The 27,562-nt window shown below is 49.5% G+C and overlaps 2 protein-coding genes across 2 annotated transcripts in view; both read left to right on the plus strand.

The window, feature by feature from the left end:
- PINX1 (PIN2 (TERF1) interacting telomerase inhibitor 1) overlaps positions 1-7,581 on the plus strand; it is an 83,464-nt gene extending 75,883 nt beyond the window's left edge. Inside the window, exon 7 of the mRNA XM_009907738.2 lies at positions 6,208-7,581. Coding sequence (XP_009906040.2) covers positions 6,208-6,810 — 603 coding nt within the window. The 3' untranslated portion in view covers positions 6,811-7,581. The remainder of the gene's footprint in view (positions 1-6,207) is intronic.
- An 11,586-nt stretch (positions 7,582-19,167) lies between these two features.
- Positions 19,168-22,443, plus strand: SOX7 (SRY-box transcription factor 7). The gene is made up of 2 exons (XM_009907764.2): positions 19,168-19,459; positions 21,078-22,443. Exons 1-2 carry the CDS (start codon positions 19,234-19,236, stop codon positions 21,974-21,976), a joined length of 1,125 nt encoding a protein of 374 aa, XP_009906066.2. The 5' UTR covers positions 19,168-19,233; the 3' UTR covers positions 21,977-22,443.
- Positions 22,444-27,562: the final 5,119 nt, after the last annotated feature.

The raw sequence follows: 27,562 nt of genomic DNA on the forward strand, positions 1-27,562 counted from the left end.
AGTACTGCATCCAGTTCTGGAGGCTCTATTACAGGAAGGATCTGGAAGTGCTGGAGCATGTCCAGAGAAGGGACACGAGAGTGATCAGAGGGCTGGAGCTCCTCTCCTGTGAGGACAGACTGAGAGAGTTGGGGCTGTTGAGTCTGGGGAGGAGAAGGCTCCCAGGAGACCTTACTATGGCCTTCCAGTGTCTGAAGGAGGCCTACAAGAGAGCTGGAGAGGGACTTTTTAGGGTGTGAGGGAGTGATAGGACTAGGAGTAATGGAACAAAAGTAGAAATGGGTAGGTTCAGATTGAATGTTAGGAAGAAGTTCTTCCCCATGAGAGTGGTGAGACACTGGCACAGGTTGCCCAGGAAGGTGGTAGAATCCCCATCCCTGATGGATTTTAAGGCCAGGCTGGATGTGGCTGTGAGCAACCTGATACAGTGTGGGGAGTCCATGCCCGTGGCAGGGGGGTTGGAACTAGATGATCCTTGAGGTCCCTTCCAACCCTAACAATTCTATGATTCTATATTTCACTTGATTGTCATGCTTTTCATTAAAGCTGTTCCAGTGTTCTTTTGCAGTCCGTAAGTCCCTCTCCCTTACTGCCTTTCTCATTCCTTTGGGAAGGGAAAAGCTTTAACAGAGAGCATCTGTCACTCATCTTGTAGCCAGCTCAGCCCTAACTTTTGACATGTCCAAAGCCCAGTCTTCAGGCCTGCCACCAGTTACAGTGCAGTTGCTGTTTTCCTTTTACATCACCATCAGTTCTTTAGAGCAGGAGTGTTTCTCTACATCTTGAGCAATAAATTCCTTTTCAGAAGTTGCAGCAACACGGGGCACATTTGAGTATGTAGATCTTGTTTTCCTTTGACACTTTTATATGTGTGTGTTGGGGCAAGCAGAGTGAGAATTGCATAAACTGAGCCTTCTGTTCAGAGGGTAGAGAAAGCCTGTGTTTAGAGCTCCAGTGGTGTTCCCATGGCTACTAGGACAGGTACATCACACTAGGGGGAACACTTCTGGCATTTAACAGCCCTTCCAGGTGATTTATGGTTTCACATAAGCTTTTCCTGAACTGAAAGATTTTCTGGGGTTGGCATCTCGTTGCTTGTCTCCATGCCCTGTTGGTTCTGTGTTCAGTGGCCTGTGGTTATTAAAATTCTTATCAGTAAAGGAGTTTCTAAGCAAGGTTCTTATTTTCTGGGATCATGCATACCTTCTGAACTCCTCAACCAAAGAACCTTTACTTTTTTCTTCTCTTTTTTTTATTTTTTTTTTTTTTACTCTATGCCTAATGTATTTTGTAGAAGAAGTGTGTAGAGTTCAAGTAATATTTGCCTTCAATTACAGTAATTAAGTTGTCAGGACTTGGACTCACCAAGGGAATGAGAAAATCCTTTCCTGGTTGGCCAGGGGGGTAATTGGTGTTCTGGTCACAAGTGCATTTTACATATTGGGGTGGGGAGGGAAACTGTTCTCTGTTCTGGCAGGCATCTGCAGCAGCAAACCTGGGAGACTGTTTGTCATTTTGCAATGCAAGGTGTCAAAATCCTGCTGTGGGTAGAAGGAAAAGCAAGTGACCTGTTTAACTCTGCTTTAGCAGGGCAGCTATTTCTGATCCGCACTAGTGCTGCTTGCTTGGGTTGGGAGGTAGGTCTTATTAAAAAGAGAGTGACTACAAACGTGGCTCAATCCATTGATTCTGTGGGTTCTGCCTTGTCAAACTTCTGCTGAGACTTCCCTTTCAAAATGTAACCTATATGTATAGATGTGTGTGGATCCATGAAGGTTGGGGGTTTTTTTATTCCCTCCCAGGTTCAACATCTCTTTGCAAACTGAAGTCAAATAGTTTCGTAAACTTCTCCAAAGTTACACTGCAAGGTATTCATAGAATCACAGAATCAATAAGGTTGGAAAAGACCTCAGAGGTCATCAAATCCAACCTATTATCTAATACCTAGCACCTCATGACTAACTAAACCATGGCTTCAAGTGCCACATCCAATCTCTTTTTGAGCACCTCCAGGGATGGTGACTCCACCACCTCCCTGGGCAGCACATTCCAATGGCAAATTACTCTTTCTGTGAAGAACTTTCTCTTCACCTCCAGCCTAAACTTCCCCTGGTGCAGCTTGAGACTGTGTCCTCTTGTTCTGTCACACATTGCCTGGGAGAAGAGACTAACCCCCACCTGTCTACAACCTCCTTTCAGGTAGTTGTAGAGAGCAATAAGGTCTCCCCTGAGCCTTCACTTCTCCAGGCTAAGCAAGCCCAGCTCCCTCAGCCTCTCCTCATAGGGCTTGTGCTCCAGACCTCTCCCCAGCCTCCTTACCCTTCTCTGGACATGTTCCTACCAAAAAAAAAAAAAAAAAAGTACCTAATTTTTTGAAGTGCCCACACAAACATTACTGGAATCTCAAGTGCAGCATTACTTTGGTTCCACTGGAATAGCTCTCTTGAAAGCAGATGTATGAGGAAATCACTCCTCGTAACGCATCACTAATGACACAGATTTTTGCATTCCTGCTCATGTGAGTGAAGGTTATGGATGCAGGAGGAGTCAGAGCTGCAAAACCCTTCCTCATAAACCCCACTTCAGCTAAGGAGTTTAACGATGCCCCGAAGAGGGCTGCCAGATCACTTATCTACACCATCGTGCAGGAACTATAAAGCGTTGAAGATAAGTGGCTTTATGTCTCCCCAGTTTGCTGCTGGCTTTCACCTTCTGCATTGTTTTATGCCAGTGAAAGTGGGCGTGAAATATTGTGCTGCTCTGACCTGGATGCATTTTAGAGTCACCTCAGTTTACATACAAGATGCATGGGTAGGTAGAGTGGATGCTCTTATCTATCCCTGCATGAATGAATGGAAATACAGTGAAGATCACTGACAGACTCGCCACATTTCACTGTAAAAGCTGTGGATTAATTCCTTAGTTCCCATTCAAGAAGGGTGTTGTAGGCCAGATGGTGGTAAGGGTTCTACTTTCAATGCTTTTGATACCTGCAGTCTGATGGATTTCAGATAGGATAGGATAGGATAGGATAGCATAGCATAGCATAGCATAGCATAGCATAGCATAGCATAGCATAGCATAGAACAGAATGGAACAGAATGGAATAGAATGGAATAGAATGGAATAGCATAGCATAAAACAGCATAGCAGAATAGAATTAACCAGGTTGGAAAAGAACTTTGAGATCATCAATTCCAACCTATCACCCAACACCATCTCATCAACTAAACCATGGCACCAAGCACCCCAGCCAGTCTCCTCCTAAACACCTCCAGGGATGGTGACTCCACCACCTCCCTGGGCAGCACATTTCAATGGCCAATCTCTCTTTCTGGGAAGAACTTCTTCCAACCTAAACCTCCCCTGGTGCAGCTTGAGACTGTGTCCTCTTGTTCTGGTGCTGGTTGCCTGGGAAGGGAGACCAACCCCCACCTGGCTACAACCTTCCTTCAGGTAGTTGTAGAAAGCAATGAGGTCTCCCCTGAGCATCCTCTTCTCCAGGCTGAGCAGCCCCAGCTCCCTTATGCTCCAAACCCCTCCCTAGTTTTGTTGCCCTTCTCTGGACACCTTCCAGCAAGTCAACATCTTTCCTAAACTGAGGGGCCCAGAACTGGACACAGAACTCCAGGTGTGGCCTAACCAGTGCTGAGTACAGGGGCACAATGACCTCCCTGCGCCTGCTGGCCACACTGTTCCTGATGCAGGCCAGGATGCCATTGGCCTTCTTGGCCACCTGAGCACCCTGCTGACTCATGTACAACCTACTATCAACCAGTACCCCTAGGTACGGCTGAGTATTAGGTTCAAGGAAGTGGTTTGGGCTTCATCCCTGGAGATACTCAAGGTGAGGCTTGACAGGGCTCTGGGCAGCCTCATCTAGTTGAGGATCTCCCTGCTTACTGCAGAGGGGGTTGGACTGGATGACCTTTGGAGGTCCCTTCCAACCCAGATCATTCTGTGATTCTATGGTTCTGCACAACTCTTACCTGCTCTGCCTTTCCCATCAAGGTCTGTACCTGGTTACCTGCAGTTCATACAGGGGCTTTAAATGTAAACTCTGGGCCATTTCCAAGTCATTTGTGACTTCTGCCAAGCAAAAGTCTGTGTCACAAAGGCTTATTTGTGAGTGCCTCAGTATCCATGTAAACAAATCAGATTTCAGCTGCCTTTTTGGCTTGTTTATTTTGCAAGTCACAGATAGTTTGCCAAGTTATGTATTTTTGTAGTTGCATTTGTTGCTTTTTCAGAGTCAATTCTCTTCATGCCATACATAGCACCCAGCTCCAGAGCTATACTTTGTTTTCTGTTTTGATTTACTTTCTAGATACTAGACTCTTTATAGACACTCACCTGCAGCCAAAGTTCAGCAGCTGTTTATTTTGAGTATGCAGAAGCCTTGTAAGATCTAACCTGTGATGTTGTTTTTACCATCTGATAACATATGATCAAATGGCAGCATGTTTAAATGACAACATCTAGGACACAAACACAGTAAACCAGCTGTGAAACAAACATTTCTAAAGATCAGGTAAGAAGGGAGAGATGCAGCAAGGCTGCATTGCTCCCATGTGTCCAAACTTATTGCACTTTGCCTTAGAAGTATTCCAGGCATAGGATTTCCTTTATGCCACAGGCTAATAGAGTGTGCTGTCTTATTTTTTGTGTGTTGTTTTATATCTTCTAGAGACATGTGCTTTTGCAAAGGGAGTGTGACACACTTGAGTATGAATCATAGAATCATTAAGGTTGGAAGAGACCCCAAAGATCATCAAGTCCAACCTGTCACCCCACACCTCATGGCTACTAAACCATGGCACCAAGTGCCACATCCAATTCCCTCTTGAACACCACCAGGGACGGTGACTCCACCACCTCCCTGGGCAGCACATTCCAATGGCCAATCTCTCTTTCTGGGAAGAACTTTATCCACACCTCCAGCCTGAACTTCCCCTGGCACAGCTTGAGACTTTGTCCTCTTGTTCTGGTGCTGGTTGCCTGGGAGAAGAGACCAAGCCCCACCTGCCTACAACCTCCTTTCAGGTAGTTGTAGAGATCAGTAAGGTCTCCCCTGAGCCTCCTCTTCTCCAGGCTAAGCAACCCCAGCTCCTTCAGCCTTTCCTCACAGGGCTGTGCTCGAGGCCTCTCCCCAGCTTTCTTGACCTTCTCTGGACATGATCAAGAGTCTCAATGTCCTTCTTAAACTGAGGGGCCTAGAACTGGACGCAGGACTCAAGGTGTGTCCTAACCAGTGCTGAGTACAGGGGCACAATGACTTCCCTGCTCCTTCTGGCCACACTATTCTTGATGCAGGCCAGGATACCATATGGTAGCATTATGCATAACTTTGCACAGGAGTAGGTAGACAGTAAGGAATTCAAAGCAGAAGAGAATTGTCCTCTTCTGTATCCTCTTCTACTTTCCATATTGCCACCTCTTCTCCCTAAACCTATGTTACCTCTAGCATTAAGGGCTGCCTCTCACTTCTACCTGAACTTATGTTGCCTCCACAAAACTAGGAGTGGGTAGATTCAGATTGGATGTTAGGAAGAAGTTCTTCCCCATGAGGGTGTTGAGACACTGGAACAGGTTGCCCAGGGAGGTGGTAGAAGCCCCATCCCTGGAAGTTTTGAAGGCCAGGCTGGATGTGGCTGTGAGCAACCTGATCTAGGGGGCTGCAACTAGATGACCCTTGAGGTCCCTTCCAACCCCAACAAGTCTATGATTCTATCAAGGGCTGCCTCTCACTTCTGCCTATATTTTTATGGTTCATTTTCAAAGCACTGTATTGTTCTTTATGATTTTCATTGGTGTGCAAAAAAAAAAAACCCAACCCAAACCAAAAGACAACCTGTTTAAAGCCACTGTTAGGAGGACAATCTTTTTAGCAGGGCCTGTTGTGACAGGACAAGGGGTGATGGTTTGAAATTAGAGGAGATGCAGGTTAAATAAAAAGAAGAAATTTCTTACAGTGGAGGAGGTGAGACACTGGCGCAGGTTGCCCAGAGAGGTGGGGGATGCCCCATCCCTGGAGATGTTCCAGGTCAGGTTGGACAAGGCTCTGAGCGGCCTGCTTTAGTTGAAGATACCACTACCGGGATTTTGGACTAGATGGCCTTTAAGTTCCCTTACAACCTAAGCCATTCTGTGGTTCTATGATTTTGTGATTGCTGACTCTCAGTCCTCCTCCTCTTTGTTCACCTGCAGGAGGATGTTACCGAGCCCAAGTCTCAGGACGAGAAGAAGAGGAACCGCTCAGTATCTGCGGCTGCAGAGGGTTACAACACAGTGAAGAGCAGCCTTACCGTGCAGGAATATTTTGCCAAGCGCATGGCAAAACTGAAGGGATCCCAGAATGAAACAGAAACAGAGGTAGACAATTCCTGCCCAGCAGCTGATGAAGCTTTGGAGCCTTCAGAAGAACTGAAAAGCAAAGTCAAAAAGAAAAAGAAGCAGAAGAGAGATGAGGCAGAGACTGCAGAGCAGTGCGAGAAGCCAAAAGTGAAGCAAGCTAAAACAGGTGGCTTGAATGGAAAGGAACTGGATGGTCCATTAAATGAATGTCAGTCAGGGAAGAAGAAAAAGAAACATAAAGAGCAGCAGGAAGGGGAAGGTGTTAGTTGTGATGAAAATATGGGCAGTGAAGATATTCATACAGGATTATCCGATACAGAAGATCTAAGCGAAAGGGACTCTGAGGCCAAGCAAAAGAAACGCCACAAGAAGAAACACAAAAGGCAAAAAGAGGAGACAGATGAGTGTGTGGAAGGAGCACAGAGAAAGAAAAAGAAGCAGTGCAAGCACATTTAACCATTTAAGAGTCAAGCTGGGACTCTGAGGTGATCTAACTTTAATATGGTACAGGAGAAGTCTGTATCAACACATCAGCCAGACTTCGCTTATTAATCCAGTCTTGACCACACTGCTCTACCTCCAGCTGAAACCACAGACTGTGTTTACATCGACCTCTTTCAAGGAAGAACAGTGGGCAGGACAACATGAGCTTCAGTTTTAAAAGTTCTCCACTTGTAGGGTCAAGGTTTGCATGTCTACAAAGCAAGACTTGATCAAAATGAATTAGGCTTTGCCTGTTCCAGTGTGGCAGGCAGTTCACCTTACTGGCTTTGCCAGAAGCGTGTTTTAATACAGCAGAGCCTGTGCTGCCTTCAGCCCAGATTCACCCTGGTGCAGGTCCACCCAAGTCAGGTCATAGCAAGCAAAATCAGGGCTGGTTTTGACCATTGTGGGTGAGACTGGGAAAGGCAGTGAATTACTCTCTGCTGCTTCATGCAGTCTGTTTTTCTCCATCAGGGGAAAAAAACCACCACCAAAGTGTCACCCTACTGATGCCTTTATTGTTAAAGCCTCTGTTTTCACTTGTGAGAGCCCAGCTCTGCTTCTGGAAACAGGAGGAGGTTTGCAAAGCTCTGTGTGTTTTTTCCCTGATTTTTTGTAAAGTCCTGTCTAATTTTTCCACTGATCCCTAACTTTTGCATATAAAACAAACATTTCTCCCCCCCAAATACCTGTTCTCATTGCAGGTTTACACCTGAGTAACTAAAGAATGAAATAAAAACTGCCTCCTTTTTGTTTCCTAGCCTTTTGTTAATGACTATCAGGCAATTGTAACTTTGCAACAGAGCTAATGGAGCTGTGCCTTTGTTATCCATATCACAGAATCATGGATTCAGGATTCATCTAGGCTGGAAAAGACCTTGAAGATCATCGAGCCCAGCCTTTAACCCAGCACTGCCAACCCTGCTGCTAAGAACCACGTCTACGTGGTTTTTTCTAAAGCCCTCCAGGGGTGAGGACCTTGGCCAGAGCCTTCCAGTGCTTGACCACCCATTCTGTGAAAAAATTGTTCCTGATGGCCAATCATCCTGTCACTTATTACCTGGGAGAAGAGGCAAGCTTCTGCCTCAATACAGACTCCTTTCAGGCAGTTGTAGAGAATGAGAAGGTCTCCATTGACCCTCCTGTTCTCCAGGCTAAACAACCCCAGTTCCCTCAGCTGTTTCTCACAAGGCTTCCTCTCTAGATCCTTCACCAATTTCATTGCTTTTCTCTAGACCTCTTCCATCACCTCAGTGTCCTTCTTGTAGTGAGGGACCCAAACCCAAGGCTGTATTCCAGGTGTGTCCTCACCAGTGCCAAGTACAGGGGAGCAATCACCTCCCTAGTCCTTCTCACTGCACAGTTTCCAATACAGGCCAGGATGCTGTTGGCCTTTTTGGCCATCTGGGCACACTGCTACCTGTTAACCAGCACCCTTGGGTCATTTTCTGCCAGGCAGCTGTCCAAGGCAGCTTGCACAAGCCCATAGCATTGCATAGGGTTGTTGTGAAATGTGAATGGTAGGGTTTAGAAGGGATGTCTGGAGCTCTTCCAGTCCAACCCTTCTGCTAAAGCAATGTCACCTAGAGCAGCTTGCCCAGGAATACATCCAGGTGGGTTTGGAATCTCTCCAGAGAAGGAGACTCCACCATCTCTGGGCAGCCTGGTCCAGTGCTCTGGCACCCTCACAGGAAAGCTTTCCCTCCTGTTCAGGTGGAACTTCTTGTGTTCCAGTTTGTGCCCAATACATCTTTGGTTCCCTGGCAACATTCAAAGTACCTTCACTGATTTATCTGTCATCCAAGACAACTTTTTGAGGAGAGCAAGGATTTTTCCTAAACTTAGAAGACCTAGTAAGATTTTGAAAAGCACAGCTGGTCAGATGAGTTAGTATTGCCACTTACACACATGGAAAGCTTGCAATTTACATTTATAGCCAATCAGAGCTTGTTTATAAACCTGGGAATAAGCAATGCTGGAACTCAGCACTACCATAAGCAGTTTGCATGAGATCTTCAGCATTCTGTGTGAATTCTGGCATGTTCATCTCACTCAGCCAAGCACTGTCAGAAGGGATGAGTGAGCTTGGAAGCAAAGCTCTGGAATGGGAAGAAACATTCACTGTCCTGGAGTCTAGTTCTGATACTGCTTTGGCCACACCAAATGAACATCCCAGCCCTGAAAGCCAGCCAACTATCCTGGCATAATCCAGAGGAGCTGACCAGAATTAAATCCATTAGCTGTTTGTTTGACTGTGGGCCTGGCTGTTTCCTCAGCATAAATCTAAACCATCCCTTTGGCCAGCTCTGCTGAATAAAATGGGTGCTTTTTTTTCCTTATTGTCTTAGCTCAGTTGAGTTTCTTTACATGGTTTGAAAAACATTGTCAAGATGCAGATGTCAATATGAAAAAAAATCCCTTAAGCTGCACTGTTATTCTCCAGTGGAAGAAGAACCTCAGTCTGCAGCACACAGTCCACAGGGCTTCAGCTGTTTTAGTTGCAGCTGAAGTCTTCCTTTCTAAGACAACTTGGTTTGCATTGCACCTTTCTTGCCCTCAGGACATGTTCATTCATAGCAGCAATATTACTATGGTTTTTCCTTACTGTAAGGGAAAATGGGATGCCTTTCCCTGCCTTTCAGGATGCCATGCCAGTAGATTTTAAACCTTGTAAGCATTTGTATTTCAGTGCTACACAAGTGTTGCCCAGACACTTTTCAGTGGTGCCCAGGGACAGGACAAGGGGCAATGGGCACAAACTGAAGCCCAGGAGGTTCCATCTAAACATGAGAAGAAACTTGTTTCCTGTGAGGGTGTCAGAGCCTTGGAACAGGCTGCCCAGGGGTTCTGTGGAGTCTCCTCTGGAGAGCATCCAGGCTCACCTGGATGTGATCCTCGTCAGCCTGCTCTGGGTGGCCCTGCTTTAGTAGGGGGGTTGGACTAGATGACTTCCAGAGGTCCCTTCCAAGCCCTACCGTGCTGTGATTCTGTGGTATTTTGGGCTTGTTTCCTGGCTTCCTTGAATGAAATACTCCTTAAGGCCACGAGGTTCCTAGAGAGTTGTGAGTAAGCTATGTATATGAGGTGAAAAAAAAAATCATCTCCTCAGTGGATGAAGACAGCAAAGTAATTTTGCATATTGCATTGTAGCACCCTAAGCTTTGTGGGTCCCCTGCAAAGCAGCCCTTCTGATTTCTTGCTCACCATGAGTCTGCTTTTTTGTTGTTGTTGTTAGAAGTCAAAGGCCTGACTGTTTCCAGTGATTTTTAACTCTTAAGCAACTAAACTTTACAGCCTCTCTGAGATTTCAGTTTAAAAAGGGACTAGTTAAGGAACAAGATTTCCTTCTCCAAGTGCTGCTGGGTTTGTTTGTTTGTTCTGTGCATTAATCTTCCTTGAGTTTCTATGTGCTAATCCTTGGCCTTATTCCAGTCTTAGTTACAGAAAGAATAAAAGCAGGAATCTCTCTTTTCTTTTAACTTGATGGTGTTACTACAGTTAAATACAGTAGAGCTGAGATTTAAATCTGCCTCAGATTGAAATATCAGCTACAAAGAGAAGGCCACACCTGGAGTCCTGTGTCCAGTTCTGGAGCCCTCAGTTTAGGAGAGATGTTGACTTGCTGGAAGGTATCCAGAGAAGGGCAACAAAGCTGGGGAGGGGTTTGGAGCACAGCCCTGTGAGGAGAGGCTGAGGGAGCTGGGGTTGCTTAGCCTGGAGAAGAGGAGGTTCAGGGGAGACCTTGCTGTCTACAACTACCTGAAGGGAGGTTGTAGCCAGGTGGGGGTTGGTCTCTTCTCCCAGGCAACCAGCACCAGAACAAGAGGACACAGTCTCAAGCTGCACCAGGGGAGGTTTAGACTGGATGTTAGGAAGAAGTTCTTCCCAGAAAGAGAGATTGGCCATTGGAATGTGCTGCCCAGGGAGCTGGTGGAGTCACCATCACTGGAGGTGTTTAGGAAGAGACTGGATGGGGTGCTTGGTGCCATGGTTTAGTTGCTGAGATGGTGTTGAGTGATAGGTTGGACTCGATGATCTCAAAGGTCTCTTCCAACCTGTTTAATTCTGTTCTATTCTATTCTACAACAGGAGGTGGGAATTCCACTTTATCCCAGGAAATGGGAGATTTTAATGCGTTTCAAGCTCAAAGAGAAATTGCATGTGTGGAATATGGGTTGTAGGAGGGGGGAAAAAATAGCCTAGCACTTGAAACAATCAATTCGTGGAGCTGCTCTCTGTGTGTTAGTGGTCAGCCAACTTTGCGTTGCTTGACAAAAAGCTCTCCTTAGCAGACCAGACCCTGTCTAGTGCAATGGATGATTGAAGCAGCAGGAACATGTTTCAAAGTAATAAATCAATTTTGTTGTTGTTTATAGTGGGCTGGGAGTCCAGTTCTAACCAAACTCTGGTTTGGCAAGAAGGTTCTTTTTTAGAAAGCATAAGAAAAAAGGCATTGCATCATTACCCAACTGATGAAGTTAGCAGAATGTAAGGCAAAGAAATTACTTGGTTTCCTGTCTCTGAAAAGAGCACTTTTAAACAGCCAAGACTTTTGCATCGTGCATAACATCTTGCAGCACAAAATGATGTACCTAGAAACCAGCAAAATGGGAGCCACCACTCTGCTTCCACTTCCAAGTCAAAATGATGTCCACACAGCACAGTGAGACAGTGGTAATGTCTTCAGGTCCAGCTATCCTAGGCCAACAGTGACATCCTGGCCTGTATCAGGGACAGTGTGGCCAGCAGGAGCAGGGAGGTCATTGTGCCCCTGTACTCAGCACTGGTTAGGCCACACCTTGAGTCCTGTGTCCAGTTCTGGGCCCCTCAGTTTAGGAAAGATGTTGACTTGCTGGAAGGTGTCCAGAGAAGGGCAACAAAGCTGGGGAGGGGTTTGGAGCACAGCCCTGTGAGGAGAGGCTGAGGGAGCTGGGGTTGCTTAGCCTGGAGAAGAGGAGGCTCAGGGGAGACCTTCTTGCTGTCTACAACTACCTGAAGGGAGGTTGTAGCCAGGTGGGGGTTGGTCTCTTCACCCAGGCAACCAGCACCAGAACAAGAGGACACAGTCTCAAGCTGTGCCAGGGCAGGTTTAGGCTGGCTATTAGGAAGAAGTTCTTCCCAGCAAGAGTGATTGGCCATTGGAATGTGCTGCCCAGGGAGGTGGTGGAGTCACCATCCCTGGAGGTGTTTAGGAAGAGACTGGATGGGGTGCTTGGTGCCATGGTTTAGTTGATGAGATGGTGTTGGGTGATAGGTTGGACTTGATGATCTCAGAGGTCTTTTCTAACCTGGTTAATTCTATTCTATTCTATTCCATTCCATTCCATTCCATTCTAAAACATTCCCCTTCACATTGGGAGCCTTATGGAGATGATGGTTGAGCTTGAAATTAACTGTTGGTGCAAAGGCTGCTCCGTACCAAGCTAGGTGATTTGCAATTGCAGTGCTGTGAGCAGCAATATATATGTGTGCTTTGTGCTTGCAAATACCAGCTGTGTTCCAGAAGGTAGAGGCCATGGAAAGCCAGTCTGTTACCAGCACTGGCCCAGAGTCTGCAAGAACTTAATTGGCATCAACTGGTTTGATCTTGCTTGTGTCTGACTCTGCAGAGCCTTCCTTCAAGCCAAGGATGGGAGATTGTGCTGCTGCAAGCTGTGTAACAAGTAACAGACTACAGGAAAAGAGGAAACTAAAGTTGTGCCAGGGGGAGGTTTAGGCTGGACAGCAGGGAAAGTATCTTCAACAAAAGCATTGTCAAGCCCTGGAACAGGTTGCCCAGGGAAGTGATGGAGTCACCATCCCTGGAGGGGTTTAAAAGCTATGTAGAAGTGGTGCTGAGGGACATGGTTTAGTGGTCACATGGCAGTGCTGAGTTGGATTTGATGGCATTAAAGGTCTCTTCCAACCTAAATGATTCTATGATTTTATAACCCCAATGTGTGGAACAGGCAGAGTTCCTTGAGTTTCTTTCCAAGACATACTAGCTCTAGTGTTTTACATACAACCAGTGCAAAGTAGTAAAATCCAGGGTTAAATTAAAGCATAGAAGCATGAGACTATTAAATGCATGTTTCAAGACAATCCATTATGATTTCAGGACCACCTGTCCTTACATTTGTGTGAATTTCAGTCCACTGAGACACAGCTGCTTTGTTAAACTTAAGTATTTTCTTACCTTATCAGTGCTTATCAATATCTAAAAGATGGATGTGAAGAGGAGGGCCAGACTCTTTTCAGGGGTGCCCAACCACAGAACAAGGGGCACAGCAGGCACAAACTGCTACACACAAATTCCATCTGAACATGAGGAGAAACTTCTTTACTATGAGGATGACAGAGCATTAGAACAGGCTGCCCAGGGAGTCTGTGGAGTCTCCTCTGGAGAGATTCAAAACCCACCTGGGCCCCATCCTGTGCAACCTGCTCTGGGTGAACCTGCTTTAGCAGAGAGCTTGAACTAGATGATCTCCAACCCCTACCATTCTGGGATTCTGTGAAAGGCCTCTGGGGACAGTTCAGCATCATGTTGAATTAATGCAGTTTTCCTTTAAGCAAAAGGCACTTCTGGTGCTCACTTCTTTCAAATAATCAGCTCCAGGCAAAGAAAATTAGCTGAATTCACCAATGTAATTAACCAGGTTTCTCCTGTTTAAACACACAAGCCTGAAGTTCTTGAATCAGCCACCTTCAAAAGAAACAACTTGCGTCACGAAACCTCCAAATCTGCCAGCACTAAGGGGAGGAAGGAAGCTCCAAGAGGAGAGGAAAACCACACAAGGTCTATTGGAAACACTGCAGAGGATCATGCCTATCTTCTAATGGTTGGTGCTCGGGCAGTGTGGGCATTGCTAGCAGCTAAGGCAGTCCTTTGCCTAATTCCAGCTTGTTCCAGGGCAGCAGGAGGTTTGTGACATGAAGGATTCTAAATCTCATTCATGCAGCGTTAGTGGCCAAGGTTGAGGCAGGTTCTCCTCTCTCCCTTTACTCTGCCCTAGTGAGGCCACATTTGGAGTATTGTGTCCAGATCTGGGCTCCCTGGTTCAAGATGGACAGGGAACTACTGGTGAGTGTCCAGCAGTGGCAGCAAAGATGCTGAGAGGACTGGAGCATCTCTGTGAGGAGTAAAGGCTGAGAGACCTGGGGATGTTTAGCCTGGAGAAGACCACGAGGGAATCTTCTCAGTGCTTGACGGTATCTAAAGGGTGGCTATCAAGAGGTCAGACTTTTTTTTAGTGGTGCCCAATGACAGGACAAGGGGCAATGGGCACAAGTTGGACCACAGGAAGTTCCAGCTGAACATAAGGGAAAAAATCTTTCCTGTCTGGGTGCCAGAGCTCTGGTTCAGGCTGCCCAGAGAGGTTTGGAGGCTCCTTCTGTGGAGAGATTCTGAACCCTCTTAGACACGCCCCTGAGCAGCCTGCTGTAGGTGATCCTGCTCTAGTGGGGGGATTGGACTAGATGATCTCCAGAGGTCCCTTCCAACCTCAACCATTGTGGTGGGTCACAACCATTCTCTGTTTCTGTGATCTGAGCTCACAAAATACATGGACAATGACCACAGCTGAGTACCTATCCCCTGCAGGGATGAGCAAACTGCTCCTTGTATAAGCAAATGTCTAGTGATGTGGGGTGGGTGAACATGGTGAAAATACAAACTTCTGTGGTGGCAGAAGTTGGAAGATTGCTCCAAAGCCAATTAAAGCTCGATTTCTCAGCAAGTCAGAACTTCAACTCTGCTTCTGAGTCACTCAAAGCTTTATTTTCTTTTTCCTAATCCAATTTTATAACTTTTTTAAATGTAAGAGGGAAAATCTTCTAGTTCCTTTTTACCTAAAGGGACCTATATATATATTTTTTTTTCCCCTAACTTTAAAACCTACATCTTAAAAATAGCAGCAGAAGAAATATTCAGCATTTAGGAGTGTATGTGCTGAAATTTGGGAGGGTTGGGGGTTTTGTGTATGTGTGTGTGTGTCTACAAGGGAGGTTGTAGCCAGGGTGGGGGTTGGTCTCTTCTCCCAGGCAACCAGCACCAGAACAAGAGGACACAGTCTCAAGCTGCACCAGGGGAGGTTTAGACTGGATGTTAGGAAGAAGTTCTTCCCAGAAAGAGAGATTGGCCATTGGAATGTGCTGCCCAGGGAGCTGGTGGAGTCACCATCCCTGGAGGTGTTTAGGAAGAGACTGGATGGGGTGCTTGGTGCCATGGTTTAGTTGATGAGATGGTGTTGGGTGATAGGTTGGACTCGATGATCTCAAACATCTCTTCCAACCTGGTTGATCCTATCCTATCCTATCCTATCCTATCCTATCCTATCCTATCCTATCCTATCCTATCCTATCCTATCCTATCCTATCCTATCCTATCCTATCCTATCCTATCCTACATTTGAAGTAGGCTGCATAAAGGGAAAGCTCTGTTATTCTCTGCTAGCAAATAACTGGGAAAGTCTGGTAGACCCAGGGAGGATGGGTGGTGGGCAGGGTTGGTTCTCTTGTCTTGGTGGTAAAGCAGCTGGGAGCTGCAGCCCTGAGAGCTGCTGCCTTTTCTGCTGGGTACCCCCCAGCTGTCTCTGCCAAAACTGCCCTTGGGAGAGGAGAGTTTCATCAATAATTAAGGGACATGTGAACGTTGAGCTAATTTAGGCTTTGCACTTTCTCACACATTTTTAATGTCTCTGAGCAGGGAGGTGGGAGGGGGGTGGGAGGGAGGGAGGGTTCTTGGTGAAAATAGAGCCACCATTTAAGGTGCCAGATGTCAGCCCCACGCCACAGAAAGGGATGTTTTTAAAGAGCGGGGACGGTCTCATCTCCGCGGCGCGAAAGTTCAGTCACGGATTTTCTGCTTGACCCATGGGAGTTGCTGCCACTGTTCCCCATCTGTGAAGAGGAGGAGAACAAAGCTTTCTTCCACCCTTTGTCTGCTCAGTCTATTTTAGCTTGTAGCTTTTAGCCATAATTTCCCTGCTCTCAAAGCCCTGGGAGAGCTCTGCTTCTTCCCATGCCCCAGATACAGGTAAGCCTTGTGCCAGAATCAGGAAGGTAAGCAGAAAAAAGTTAAAGATGAGCTTTTTCCAGGCTGCTGCTAATTACCCTGAGATGGGGCTGCAATTAAAAAAGGTGGCATTTTCACAGGGCCCTGGCTGTCTTTATGTAACACACAGCTTCCTACAGGACAGGTTTAACCAGCATTTTAGGCAGGGTGCAGAATGAAACCCATCTTACTAATGCAATCAGAATGCCAGGTGCTAAAGGAAAGGTGGGGGGAAGGTTATTATTTTCACTGTTTGCACTCAAAATGCAGGGGGCAGGGTGTAGGAAGGGGCTGACTTCTAGCATGGGAGAAGGTGCTGGCTTCCAGCATGGGAAAAATCCACATGAGAAACAGTTTGCAGTACTTTTTTTCCTGCAACAGCATAGGAGTCCCAGCACTCCTCTCAGGGTGAGAGATCTGAAAAGCCACACTGAGTTTAGCTGGAGGGCTGGACTAGATTAACTCCAGAGGTCCCTTCCAACCCCCACCATGCTGTGATCAGGTGGTACTACCCCCATGGTGCAGAGAGAAGGGCAGGAAAATCCAGGAGGTTTCTCTGAGAGCCTCCAGGCATCTACAGGAGAGGCAGGAGGTGGACACCCTCCTGCCTTGCCCTCACCCAGACCTTTCTTCCCACCCTGCAAACTGCACTTTGGAAACATGGTGTTGTGTAAAAGAGTGGAATTAATCTGTTCCTTTTTCCTTGAAGGGATGCATGCATTCTGCTACCAAATTTCCATGCCCTCTGGGGCCAGAAATATTTATATATATATATATATTTCTTTAAATATATATATTTTTTATCTCTTTTTAATTGTTTTTTATCACAATGGTGCTATTCAGGCCCCGTGCATCCTGGGGGGGGTGGTAAAAAAGAGCACTGAGCAAAACTTGCAACTTGGGGCAGTTTCTTTTTCAGTCCCCTTCAAGCCCTACTAAAGGGAAATTAAAATAATGTAATTAAAATTAAGAAATTATGGGTTTTCTTCCCAACCTCTTGCTGCCAATCTCTGCAGCAGAAGAAAGCTGGGGAGGGATTTGTGGTTGGTTTTTTTGTTTTTACAAGGGCTCGCAGTGGTAGGGATGAAAGGGAATGGATTAAAGCTTGAGGAAGGATTGGATATTAGAAACAAATTCTTTACAGTGAGGGTGGTGAGATGCTGGAACAGGTTGTACAGGATGCCCCCTCCCTGGAGGTGTTCGAGGCCAGGCTGGATGAGGCCTTGACCAATCCGGTCTAGGGGAAGGCATTCATGGCAGGGAGGTTGGAACTAGATGATCTTTAAGGTCCCTTCCAACCCAAAACCATTCTGTCAATCTGTGAGCTCCCTCCTGCCAAAGGCACCCAGGAGACCTGTCTGGAGCAGAACAGAGGATCTGGCATGTTCTCCCTGTCCCATCTCAGCACTTCTAGGTGTGAGGCAGGACTTTCAGAGGGAACCTGAGCCTGCTGTGCAGCGCCTGGGACGGCACGGGCTGTGCCCGAGCTCCAAAACACAGATGAAAGGCAGTTGCTGTGTGCCGGCCCTGCGTGTGTGTGTGTGCGCGCGTAAAGGGTTTGTAAATCTGTCCCCAGACCAGGAAACCTCCTGCGCCTTTTAGATTTAAGAGAAGTTGCCTTCCTGTTGTATTCCCAGATAACGCAGTCTGATCGAGCCCACTTGTAAATAGCTTAATAGATGTAATCAGTTCCTTTGGAAAATGTTGTTGCTTCCGCCGGGTTTTAATTTGGTCCCCGGGAAAGAAAAAAAGGCAGCTCAGAAAAGGGCGGTTTGCTGCTCCTGCTGCTTTAAGTGAAGTCGGCAGCTTCCACCTCTCCGGCCCCCTCGGACCGCCGTTGCCCACAAGAAAGCAGAGCCGCAGGGAGCCTGCTCCCGTGCGCAGAGACCAGGAACCCCAGGCGGATGCTGCGCCTGCATAGCTCAGATTTCCATCCCGCTCTCTCCATCACCTGTAATCTGACAAGAGTCAATAGGAACACCCAGGCACGTGGGCAAGCACTGCCTACCTGCACAAACACCCCAGCTTGGGATCACTGCTGGGGCTTTGTTTCCCCCTTGTTTTGGGGTGAGCTGGGCCAGCGGCAGCCAGCCTCCCCAGCTCGCCCCCTGGCCCGCTGGCTTTTTTCTGGCAGAGCAGGGAGGAAATCTACAATCAGTCAAAGCAAAGCCACTGCAGCCCTGCAGCCCATGTCAGGGGGTCAGAATCATAAAGGAATTGCGCGACTAAATATATTCCTCTGGGAAGGTTGTAGGGATGAGCTGGGCAAAGATGTCTGACTGGGGATTTTCGGTCTTGTCGCCTCCCTGGAGATCCTTTGTCCTAGCAGGGAAAAACGCCTCTCGGAGGTGACTTTCCAGCCCTCACAAGGGCCAGGCTCCAGTTAGTGGGAAATACCACAGTGTGACGGTGGTGTTTCCATCCCAGCCTGGCTGGGGTGGCTTTGCAGGATGGAGAAGCGCTCCATAATATGCAGCAGCAAGAAAAGGATCACAAAACCATTGGATCAGCCCCCCAGTGTTCTGGGAATGGGCAGTGGGAACCAACTGGGCATGTTGCAACTTCTCTGAGCCGTGTCCCAGCCCCATCCCTTGCCCCGTGAAGCCCCTGCAACACACACTCAGGAGTCCAACCAGGCTGGACAAGCACCTGCTAGCAGGTTCACTGTGTCCTAATTTCCCTCCCATTTGTGAGGACCTGGACGTTTGGGGTGAAAAGCCACATGGGGTGGGAAAGCACAGGTTAAAGCAGCGGAAAGGGGTACCTGCCTGATGAGCCCGTGCCTTGATTTCCCCTTGCAACAGGCACACTGCCACTCGCCGAAGCCTGGGAAGGGGCCTGGGGAGGGGGCATTTTCATCCCTATGGGACTTTTCCTTTTGGGACCATTTTCCTGTTCTTTCCAGGCCACTCAAAAAGATTTCAGTGCCTGCATCTCCTCTTTCCGCGTTTCCCCCAGCCTTGAAGTTTTAGGGGCTCTGCAGTGCGGGGTGAGGAGCAGCAGGGGCTGTGAAGGCGTAGCAGGGCGATTTCCAGCTTCTTCCTCACTACCCTTCAGCCCTTCAGCGGGCAAAATAAGAACTAATATTAATGACAGAAGTGGAGGAGGGGGCGTCGGGAAGCATTGTGGAGGTCGGGTTGAGTGAGGGTGGGGAGAAGTTTCTCTCCCCGCGCCATCCTGGCCGGGGCTCAGGAGTTTGCAAAACAAGGAGGAGCAGCGAGTACCTTCGGTGTCATTGGAGGAGGGTTCTTTTTTTTTCAAGGAGCTCATAAATACGGGGGAGGCCGGGCAGGAGGCTGGGACTACGCGGGGACCCCGAGGGCAGCGCAGCGGGGCTGGGGGGGGGGCGGAGGGGCCGGGCCATGGCTGCGCTGCTCGGCACCTACCCCTGGCCGGAGCGGTTGGAAGGGGACACGGCCGAGGGGCTGCCCCCGAGGCCACCCCCTCGTTGTCCACCGGGGGAGAAAAGCTCCGAGAGCCGCATCCGCCGGCCCATGAACGCTTTCATGGTGTGGGCGAAGGACGAGAGGAAGCGCCTGGCCGTACAGAACCCCGACCTGCACAATGCGGAGCTCAGCAAGATGCTCGGTGAGGAGCGGAGGGGGTGCGGCGTTTGGGGCGGGGGGCGACTCGGGAGTGCACGTCCGTTCATCCCAGCCGACCATATCCGGGGACGCAAACCGAATCCAGATTCCGGACCCCGGGGCGGGCACCCATCGACCATCCCTCAGAGTGCTGATAGGTCCCCGTGCACCCTCTCTGCCACTCCTTTGGGTGCAAGCACAGCCGAGGTTTGGCACAGACACCCTGGGGTGAGTGCCTCTTCCCGGCCGCCCCATGGGACACAAACAGGTCCTGCAGGCAGTGGGCGGCCACCTTTGCGCCTCCACGGACGCACTTTGGGGTGCAAAGCCTGCCTGGCTCCAATGTTGCTTCTGGAGCAACATCCACGTCGTGGGGTCCTGATGCCTGATGGTCTTCCAGGGAGCAGGCATCTATGCACCCTACCCCACCGCCCCGTGGGGTTCAAACGCAAGCAGAGCGTGCGGCCACCCCCCAGGGTGCAAAGCCTGACGGTGTCCTGCACCCCAGGGGACAGATACCCAGGTGCACAACCTGCCACCCCTCGGGGGCAAACCCTACAGGGGTGCAAACTCCTCAAGCTGCCTGAGATCACTGCATCCTGTGCAAGGAAGGTCTGCTACATTATCCTGACCTCTCTGTGCTGTCTCACTTCGTCCCCAAACTCCCTAGCCCATCCCGATATTGCACGGCTAGGGGCGGTGTTTGTGTTTCTGCTGTTCCTTTCAGGGATCCCAACCCTCTTTGAATATGCAGTTATTTCCCACTCCCCATCCACGGTTTCCCCCTTCTCCCAGTCCTCTTTTTCTTTTTTTTTTAATGTGAAACCAAGAGGGCAAACAGAAGTAACCAGCCCAGACAGCCCGAGAAAGAGCTGCCCGAGTTGCAACACAGCTTTGCTGTCCAGCCTCTTACCCGAAGTTTGTGTTTCCCTGGACAGTTTTGTGGTGTTTTCTTTGGTGGTTTGGGTTTTGTCTTTGCTGCCCTGCCTTGCAGTGATCGTTAGTGTTATTTCTGCTGTCTCTTTGGCAATGGGAAGGCATTGAGCTCTTTGATTTGTATCCTCAATTCTCCCCTGCCCTGAGCAACAGCCCGGGGTAACCTCACCATGGGATGCAACCCTCCTGCCCTCTGTCTGGTGTCTTGGGAACGTTTTGTGTATATCAAAAGCAGCGAGGTCATGGTGCCTGGGTCTCCATACACCTCAGTGTGACTCCCAGAGCACAGGCTGGGGCACATCCAGGGACACTGTGTCCTGACTCCCTGCTCAGCCAGGCATGGCCTCGACCATCCCTACTAAGCAGTTCAGGCTGTGGAACTGGGGGAGCTTATTTGCCTTGACTCATTTGCAGCTAGAACTGAACTCCCCTATTTATGTGGGGACTTGGGATGGGGGCAGTCAGAGGACCTACTGTTGCTTCGCACCCTAACTTCTTCACCCTCCTGCTGGCCCCTCATCCTCCTGCGGGGTTTTCGAGCTGCAGCCTTCACCTGTTGGCACAGACTTCGAGAGCTCCTACCTTGCCCTTGGGTTGTGCGCCTGCGAGCTCCGGGAGGCAGGGCCCTTCCCCTTCCTTGATGCGATTGCCACAGGTGCTAAGGGGATTTTCATTCTTCATTTCAGGCAAGTCCTGGAAGGCTCTGAGCCTCTCTCAGAAGCGTCCCTACGTGGAGGAGGCCGAGCGGCTGCGGGTGAAGCACATGCAAGATTACCCCAACTACAAGTACCGGCCGCGGCGCAAGAAGCAGGTCAAGCGCATCTGCAAGCGGGTGGACCCCGGGTTTTTGCTGGGCAGCCTGGCACGGGACCAGAACACCGTGCCGGAGAAGCGGACCTGCGGCCGGGCTGGGGGGGAGAAGGAGGGGCAGGGTGAGTACCCCCCTCACCCGGGGCTGCCGTCCGTCCGGGGCTACCGGGAGGCCCCGGGCAGCGGCGGCACAAGTGTGGACACCTACCCCTACGGGCTGCCCACCCCTCCAGAGATGTCTCCGCTGGATGCCATAGACCCTGAGCAGAGCTTCTTCTCCTCGCATTGCCCTGACGAGCATCCCTGCTCCCACCTCGCCGGAGCCACCTACTCGCCAGAGTACACGGGCAGCTCCCTCCAGTGCAACCACCACCCTCTCAGCCCTATATCACAGCCGGCCACCTGCATGATACCCCCAGCTTCCAGCTGTGCTCCCCTTCCTCCTCCTCCTCCTCCTCCCAGCTACTACACGCCTGCCTTCCCCTCCCTGCACCCCTCTAGCCTCCATGCCCACCTGGGCCAGCTTTCCCCACCACCTGACCATCACAGCTTTGACACCTTGGACCAGCTGAGCCAAGCTGAGCTCCTGGGGGAGATGGACCGCAATGAGTTTGACCAGTATCTCAATAACCCCAGCCACAGCGACCACCATGGTGGTGTCTTGGTCAATGGACATGTCCCTGTGTCTGGCAGCTCCCATGCCTCTGAGACCAGCCTCATCTCTGTCCTCGCTGATGCCACAGCCACCTACTACAATAACTACAGCGTCTCCTAGAACCCTACTGGGGCTGCCTGGACCGGCCAAGGAAGGACCAGACACAGTATTACAAGGCATTGCTCCCTTGGGACATCACTCACCACCCCTCAGGGTGACCAAGTCCAAACCTTGAGGGCCATGGAGTCTCCTTGGTGGCATAGGTAAAGGATTTCAGTTGTTGGCACACCGCTGGTGCAAAGCCTCGGATGCCCTGCTCTGAATGGAGCTGAGGAGGGATTTCCCAACGCTAAAGCCCTCTGGCCAAGTCCCTCTTCCTAAGCAGAGGTGCTCCTGGCAGCACAGGAAGGCTGCTTTCGTTTCGGGGCACCCCCAGCTCTGCTTTGGAGTCGAGAGGGTGGCAGCATCCCACAAACAGCAGGTCTGAAGTCCTGATGGGGAAAAAAGCAAAACACACTGGAAGGGGAAAAGGTAGGGATGGGGGAAAAGGGAAGATTTGGGTAAAAGAATACATGGTCTGTAAGCTGCTCTCACCTAGCAGCGGTGCTGCTGCAGCTGCCCTGACCTTCCTAATCTTACTAGCAGGAGTTAAACCCTTATCCCCCTGCCCCCATGCCACAAATTAGGGCCTTCATCCCCAGAGGGGACCAGACACCAGAGATGCTGCCGGGGATGTCAGTAGGGATGTGGGGTGGAGTCTGCAGGGGGACAGACAGGCCTGGCTCTGCAGGAGGGTAAAACCAGGGTTTGGAAAGGTAGGATCTGGCCAACCTCCACTCTCTTAACCCCTACCTTCCCTTCCATGGCTTCCTGCAGAAGCGGTCCCAAAGTGTGTGTGTGTGGGGGGGGGGCAATGGGAGCTGCCCTCCCCATGAGGCTAGGAACAGGTCCTGGAACGAGCATTTTGACCAAGAGGTGATGATGTAGCAGAGAAGTTTTTAATCAAACGTCCTTTGAAGGCGAAGGCTTCCCGTCTGGAGCCGCGGTGCCCGACGCCTCTTCTAACTCCAGCCCCTATTCTCGCTTGTAATAAAGCTGTACCTTGATTTATTCCTTCCATTATCCCTCCCCTCAGCTCTTGTATTGCTCGACTTCTCTTCCCTTTTCATAAAGATGAAGCTTTCTTTTAAATCAGTTATATGACATGATTAATCTTAGTGTTTACCCTATGGCACTTGGTAATGATTAGTTAGTAGCGTGGCTATGATTTCCTGGTTTCAGTCCCCGGCGTGTATTAATAATAACGGCAAACAATACTTTAAACCAAACCAAAACCAAAACCAAACCCAAACCACCACCACCACCACCACCCCCCCCAAAAAAAAAAAGCAAGCCCCAAAACAACTGCACAGATTTTTAAGCTAATCCATTCCATTTATTTTTTCATTTCCTTTTATTTTTGAGGGTTTGTTGGGGGTTTGTGTTTTTTTTGGGTGTGACTATGCATTTTGGATGAGTGTAGATATGAGTTTGCATAAAATATTTAATTTAAATAAATGTGTTGGGGTTTTTGTTTGTTTGGGGTTTTTTTTTATATATATATATATACACACACACAATGATTGTTTTCATGATTGAAAATTGCTGTAGCTATGGCCAACATTTTCACAACAGAAATGTGGGGTGGGGGGGTAGGGGGGTTTAATTAGTTGTTGTTCTTGTTGTTGTTGGGATTTTTCAGCCAAAAACTTTTCTACTTTCATTATTATTATTTTTTTTTAATAAATAAATAAATAATGATGATAATAATAATGATGATAATTAAAAATAGAGATCTGTGGTTATCTTTACCAGCTGTGGGTTGCTTCCTCAGCCAAGCGGCTCCAGGCAGGAGGTGTGCCTACCTGCGCGTTTCACGGTGTGTCCCAGGGGGTGCCAAGGCACTTTATTGCCCTTGGTCTTGCTTTTGCCATCTCATAAATATGGCTTTTCAACCATAAAAATCACAGACTGCGTTAGGTTGGAAGGGACATTTAAAGGTCATCTGGTCCAACCCCTCTGCAGTCAGCCAGGATGTGTTCAACCAGATTAGATGGCTCAGAGCCTCGGCCAAGTCTGAGCATTTTCAGGGACGGGGCAACTTCCACCTCTCTGGGCAACCTCTGCCAGTGTTTTTCCACCTTCAGCATAAAAGATTTCTCTCTTATATCTAATTTAAATCTCCCTTGTTTTAGGTTAAAACCGTCACCCCTTGTCCTGTCACAACAGGCCCTTCTTAAAAGTCTGTCTCCATCTTTCTTACAGGTCCCTGTAAGTACTGAAAGGCTGCAATAAGGTCTTCCTGGAGCCTCCTTTTCTCCAGGCTGCACAACCCTAACTCTCTCAACTTGTCCTCACAGCAGAGGGGTTCCAGCCCTCTGACTACTTTTGCAGCCTCCTCTAGACCTGCTCCAACAGGTCCATGTCTTCCTATGCTGAGGACCCTGGAACTGGACGCAGCACTAAAGGTGAAGTCTCACCAAAGCAGAACAGAGGGGCAGGATATCCTCTCATCTCTCATACAGTCGTCCTTCCAGGCTGTGAGCACACATTGCTGTCTCATGCCCAGCTTTTCACCCACCAGTACCCCCAAATCCTTTGCCACAGGGCTGCTCTTCCTCCCCCAGCCTGTGTTGACACTGAGGATTGCCCCAGCCCGGGTGTAGGACCTTGCACTTGGCCTTGTTGAATCTCATGAGGTTCACACAGGCCTACACCTCCAGTTTGTCCAGATTGCTCTGGGTTGCATTCTGTCCCTCAGGCATGTCAACCACACCCTCAGCTTGGTGTCATCTGCAGCCTTGATAAGGGTGCACTCAATTGCACCTTGTCATTGATGAAGGTATTGAACAGCAGTGATCTCAGGACCTCTGAGCTCCAGGTCCTGTGTATATATTGCAGTGAAGCTAAGGCAGGTCTTTGGTGAGCACTAACGATGTTGCCTATTCATGGAGCAAGTGCCACAGTGCCTGGGGCATGGACTAGAGGGAATGGAACAAAACTAGAAATAGGTAGGTTCAGATTGAATGTTAGGAGAAGTTCTTCACCATGAGCATGGTGAGACACTGGAACAGGTTGCCCAGGGGGGTGGTGGAAGCCTCATCCCTGGAAGTTTTTAAGGCCAGGCTGGATGTGGCTCTGAGCAACCTGACCTAGTGTGAGGTGTCCCTGCCCATGGCAGGGGGGTTGGAACTAGATGATCCTCGAGATCCCTTCCAACCCTAACAATTCTGTGATTCTATGATTCACACTTCAGGCTGTCTTTCACAGTTCATGCTAATGCACCATTCCAGGTGCTCTGTAGCTTGATGGCCACATGAATGTCTTCTGTGCAAAAGCAGATCAAGGCAATAAGACCTGAGAAATGGAGTGTGAGTCAAATTTAGGGAGCTCCATCAAGGGTGCTCTTGTAGGTGAATGCTGAGTAGTTGCCCTCAGGCATTACTAGCAAAGGGAAAAGTTTAGCCTTCCTTGCTGTTTGTGGACCAACATCACAGCCTGCTCTTGCCAGACATTAAATTAGGCTGTGTCCCTGCAGTCCTTGAGGTTAAGCCACTCACACCTCCCAAAGCAGTGTCCTCCTAGATTGTATCCACCTACTTGGCCCCAAAAATGGAGGATCATGTTTCCTAATGTACTTTGTGCTGCCCACCTAGGTATGTTGTCTGGAAGGGGTTTCCAGAGGTCACAGAATTGTCAGGGTTGGAAAGGACCCTAAGGATCATCTAGTTCCAACTCCCCTGCCATGGACAGGGACACCCTCCACTAGATCAGGTCACTCAATGCAACCCCCTTGGGCTGTTTTACCTTCCATAAATGACTTGCTTCTGACTCAGGCAGAGCCCATGGTCCCAGGAAATGGGAGGCTGTATGAGTGTTTGGGGAGGCAGCAATAGGCCCTTGTGCTGTGCTTATGGTTCTTCATCTCCCACTTGTGGCTCCCTTGGAGACAGCCTTCTTATCATACACATCACTTCTTCCTTCATCCATCACACAGGCATCCATCCAAACCCACCCTTGGCCATGTGCAGCTGGCTTCCTTTTTAGGGGGGAACAGAATAGATACTTCTGGGTGTCCTGCTGGCACACTGGCCTGAGTTGGCCCTTGCACTAGCACAGCACAAAGGCATGATGCTCATTGTGGTGCCAAGACAGCCAGTGCAGCAGCTCAGCTGGGACACTACTGCTCTTCCAAGAGGTTTTGTGAATCAGCCCAGTGGGGCTGGAGGGAAGGAGGTGCCATGACCTCTCTGCTTGGCAGTGTTGACTCATGTGGGACCATGCCAGCAGCAGGGCTGTAGAATTTCTGCTCCTCCCACCTTATCCCTGTGATGCCTCAGGCCCAGGGGATGCTCTTGGTAGAGGGTCATCCACCTCAGGGCATTAGAGGAGCTCCCACCTTGGTGAGGAGGCACAGAGGACATACATACCCTGGCCCCTCAACAAGGTCAACTCCCACTACTGCCAGCAGCATTTCTGATTTGGGCTGTTGCATTTATCTACCCATTGGGACCTTCTCTCTGAGACATCTCTGACCATCTAGGATCAGAGATCTCTGATCATCTATGATCTCTTCTGTCTTGCTTCTCGTTCCCATGCCCTGAGCAGTGAGAAGACCAACTGAAACACCCCATGAGCCTCTTTTCTCCCTTCCCTCTCACAGACAGAGTCACATTTGGGGTTGGTGGAAGCAAAGCCCACACCAAGAGCTCCCAGCAGTGCACGTGGCAGTGTTGAGAGTCCCCTGGCAAAAGAGGGTTCTCTGAGGGGCCAACCAGGCTGGGCTGCACGGAGACTCGTGTGCGCTGAGCATGTCCCTGCCTGCCCAACTCAGAGCCCTGTGAGGAGAGGTGGGAGCATGTCCCCGTGCTCTCTGCACGTCAGGAAGAGCTACAGGCCCCGACCGGGAGCCGGGGCCCCCTGAGGGTGTTGGGAGCCGAAGCCAAGGTGAGGTGCGGCTCCCCGGGAGCCAGGGCTGGCCGGACAGATCTGGGCACACGCCCAGAGCCTGCAGCAGCCAGCTTCCACCTCCCAGGACACCACCAGCTGAGAGGAAATTCGAGACTGGCACCGTCCGCCCCTGCTCTGCTGGGATGGGAAGCACAGCGCTACAGCTTGCCCCCAGCCCCACAGCAGGATGCGGGGGGGCAGGGCAATGCTGCGGGCACCAGACAGAAAAGAAATGGCTGGCACAGATGGCAAGGGGCTTTTGGCTTTTGCTTGGAAGGTGAACATCTCTGGGGAGGACTGATGGCCACGGTGGCTTATGGAATTTGGAGGGGTCTCCACTCCAAGCAGGACTCGTTCTGCATCGGTCCTGCGTGTCTCTCTCCTCCCTCCCCATCCCCAAACCACAAGCCCAAGGCTGTCTCTGCGCACAAAGAGGACCCTTGTGGTTTGTGGGCTGTTTGCTCCAGGCTGAGATGGGCTGGGAACCAAGCAGGAAAATCAAATCGGGGCTGCAGGAAGGGATAAAATGACCTCACACCACATTTGGCCTCCTGCTAGGGGGTGTCAGGTTGGGCCAGGACGAGGATGTCTCCTTGCCAGGAGGTGACCAAGACGTGAATCCTCTGCCCCTGGTGTCTGGTGGCCCTGGGCAGCCCCTGGCCCCTGTGGCTGTGCAGGTCATGATGCTGGGCATTGGGAGCAGGGATGAGATCACTT

The sequence above is a fragment of the Dryobates pubescens genome, chromosome 3 (genome assembly GCF_014839835.1).
Source record: "Dryobates pubescens isolate bDryPub1 chromosome 3, bDryPub1.pri, whole genome shotgun sequence".
In the NCBI taxonomy this organism is placed as follows: Eukaryota; Metazoa; Chordata; class Aves; order Piciformes; family Picidae; genus Dryobates; species Dryobates pubescens.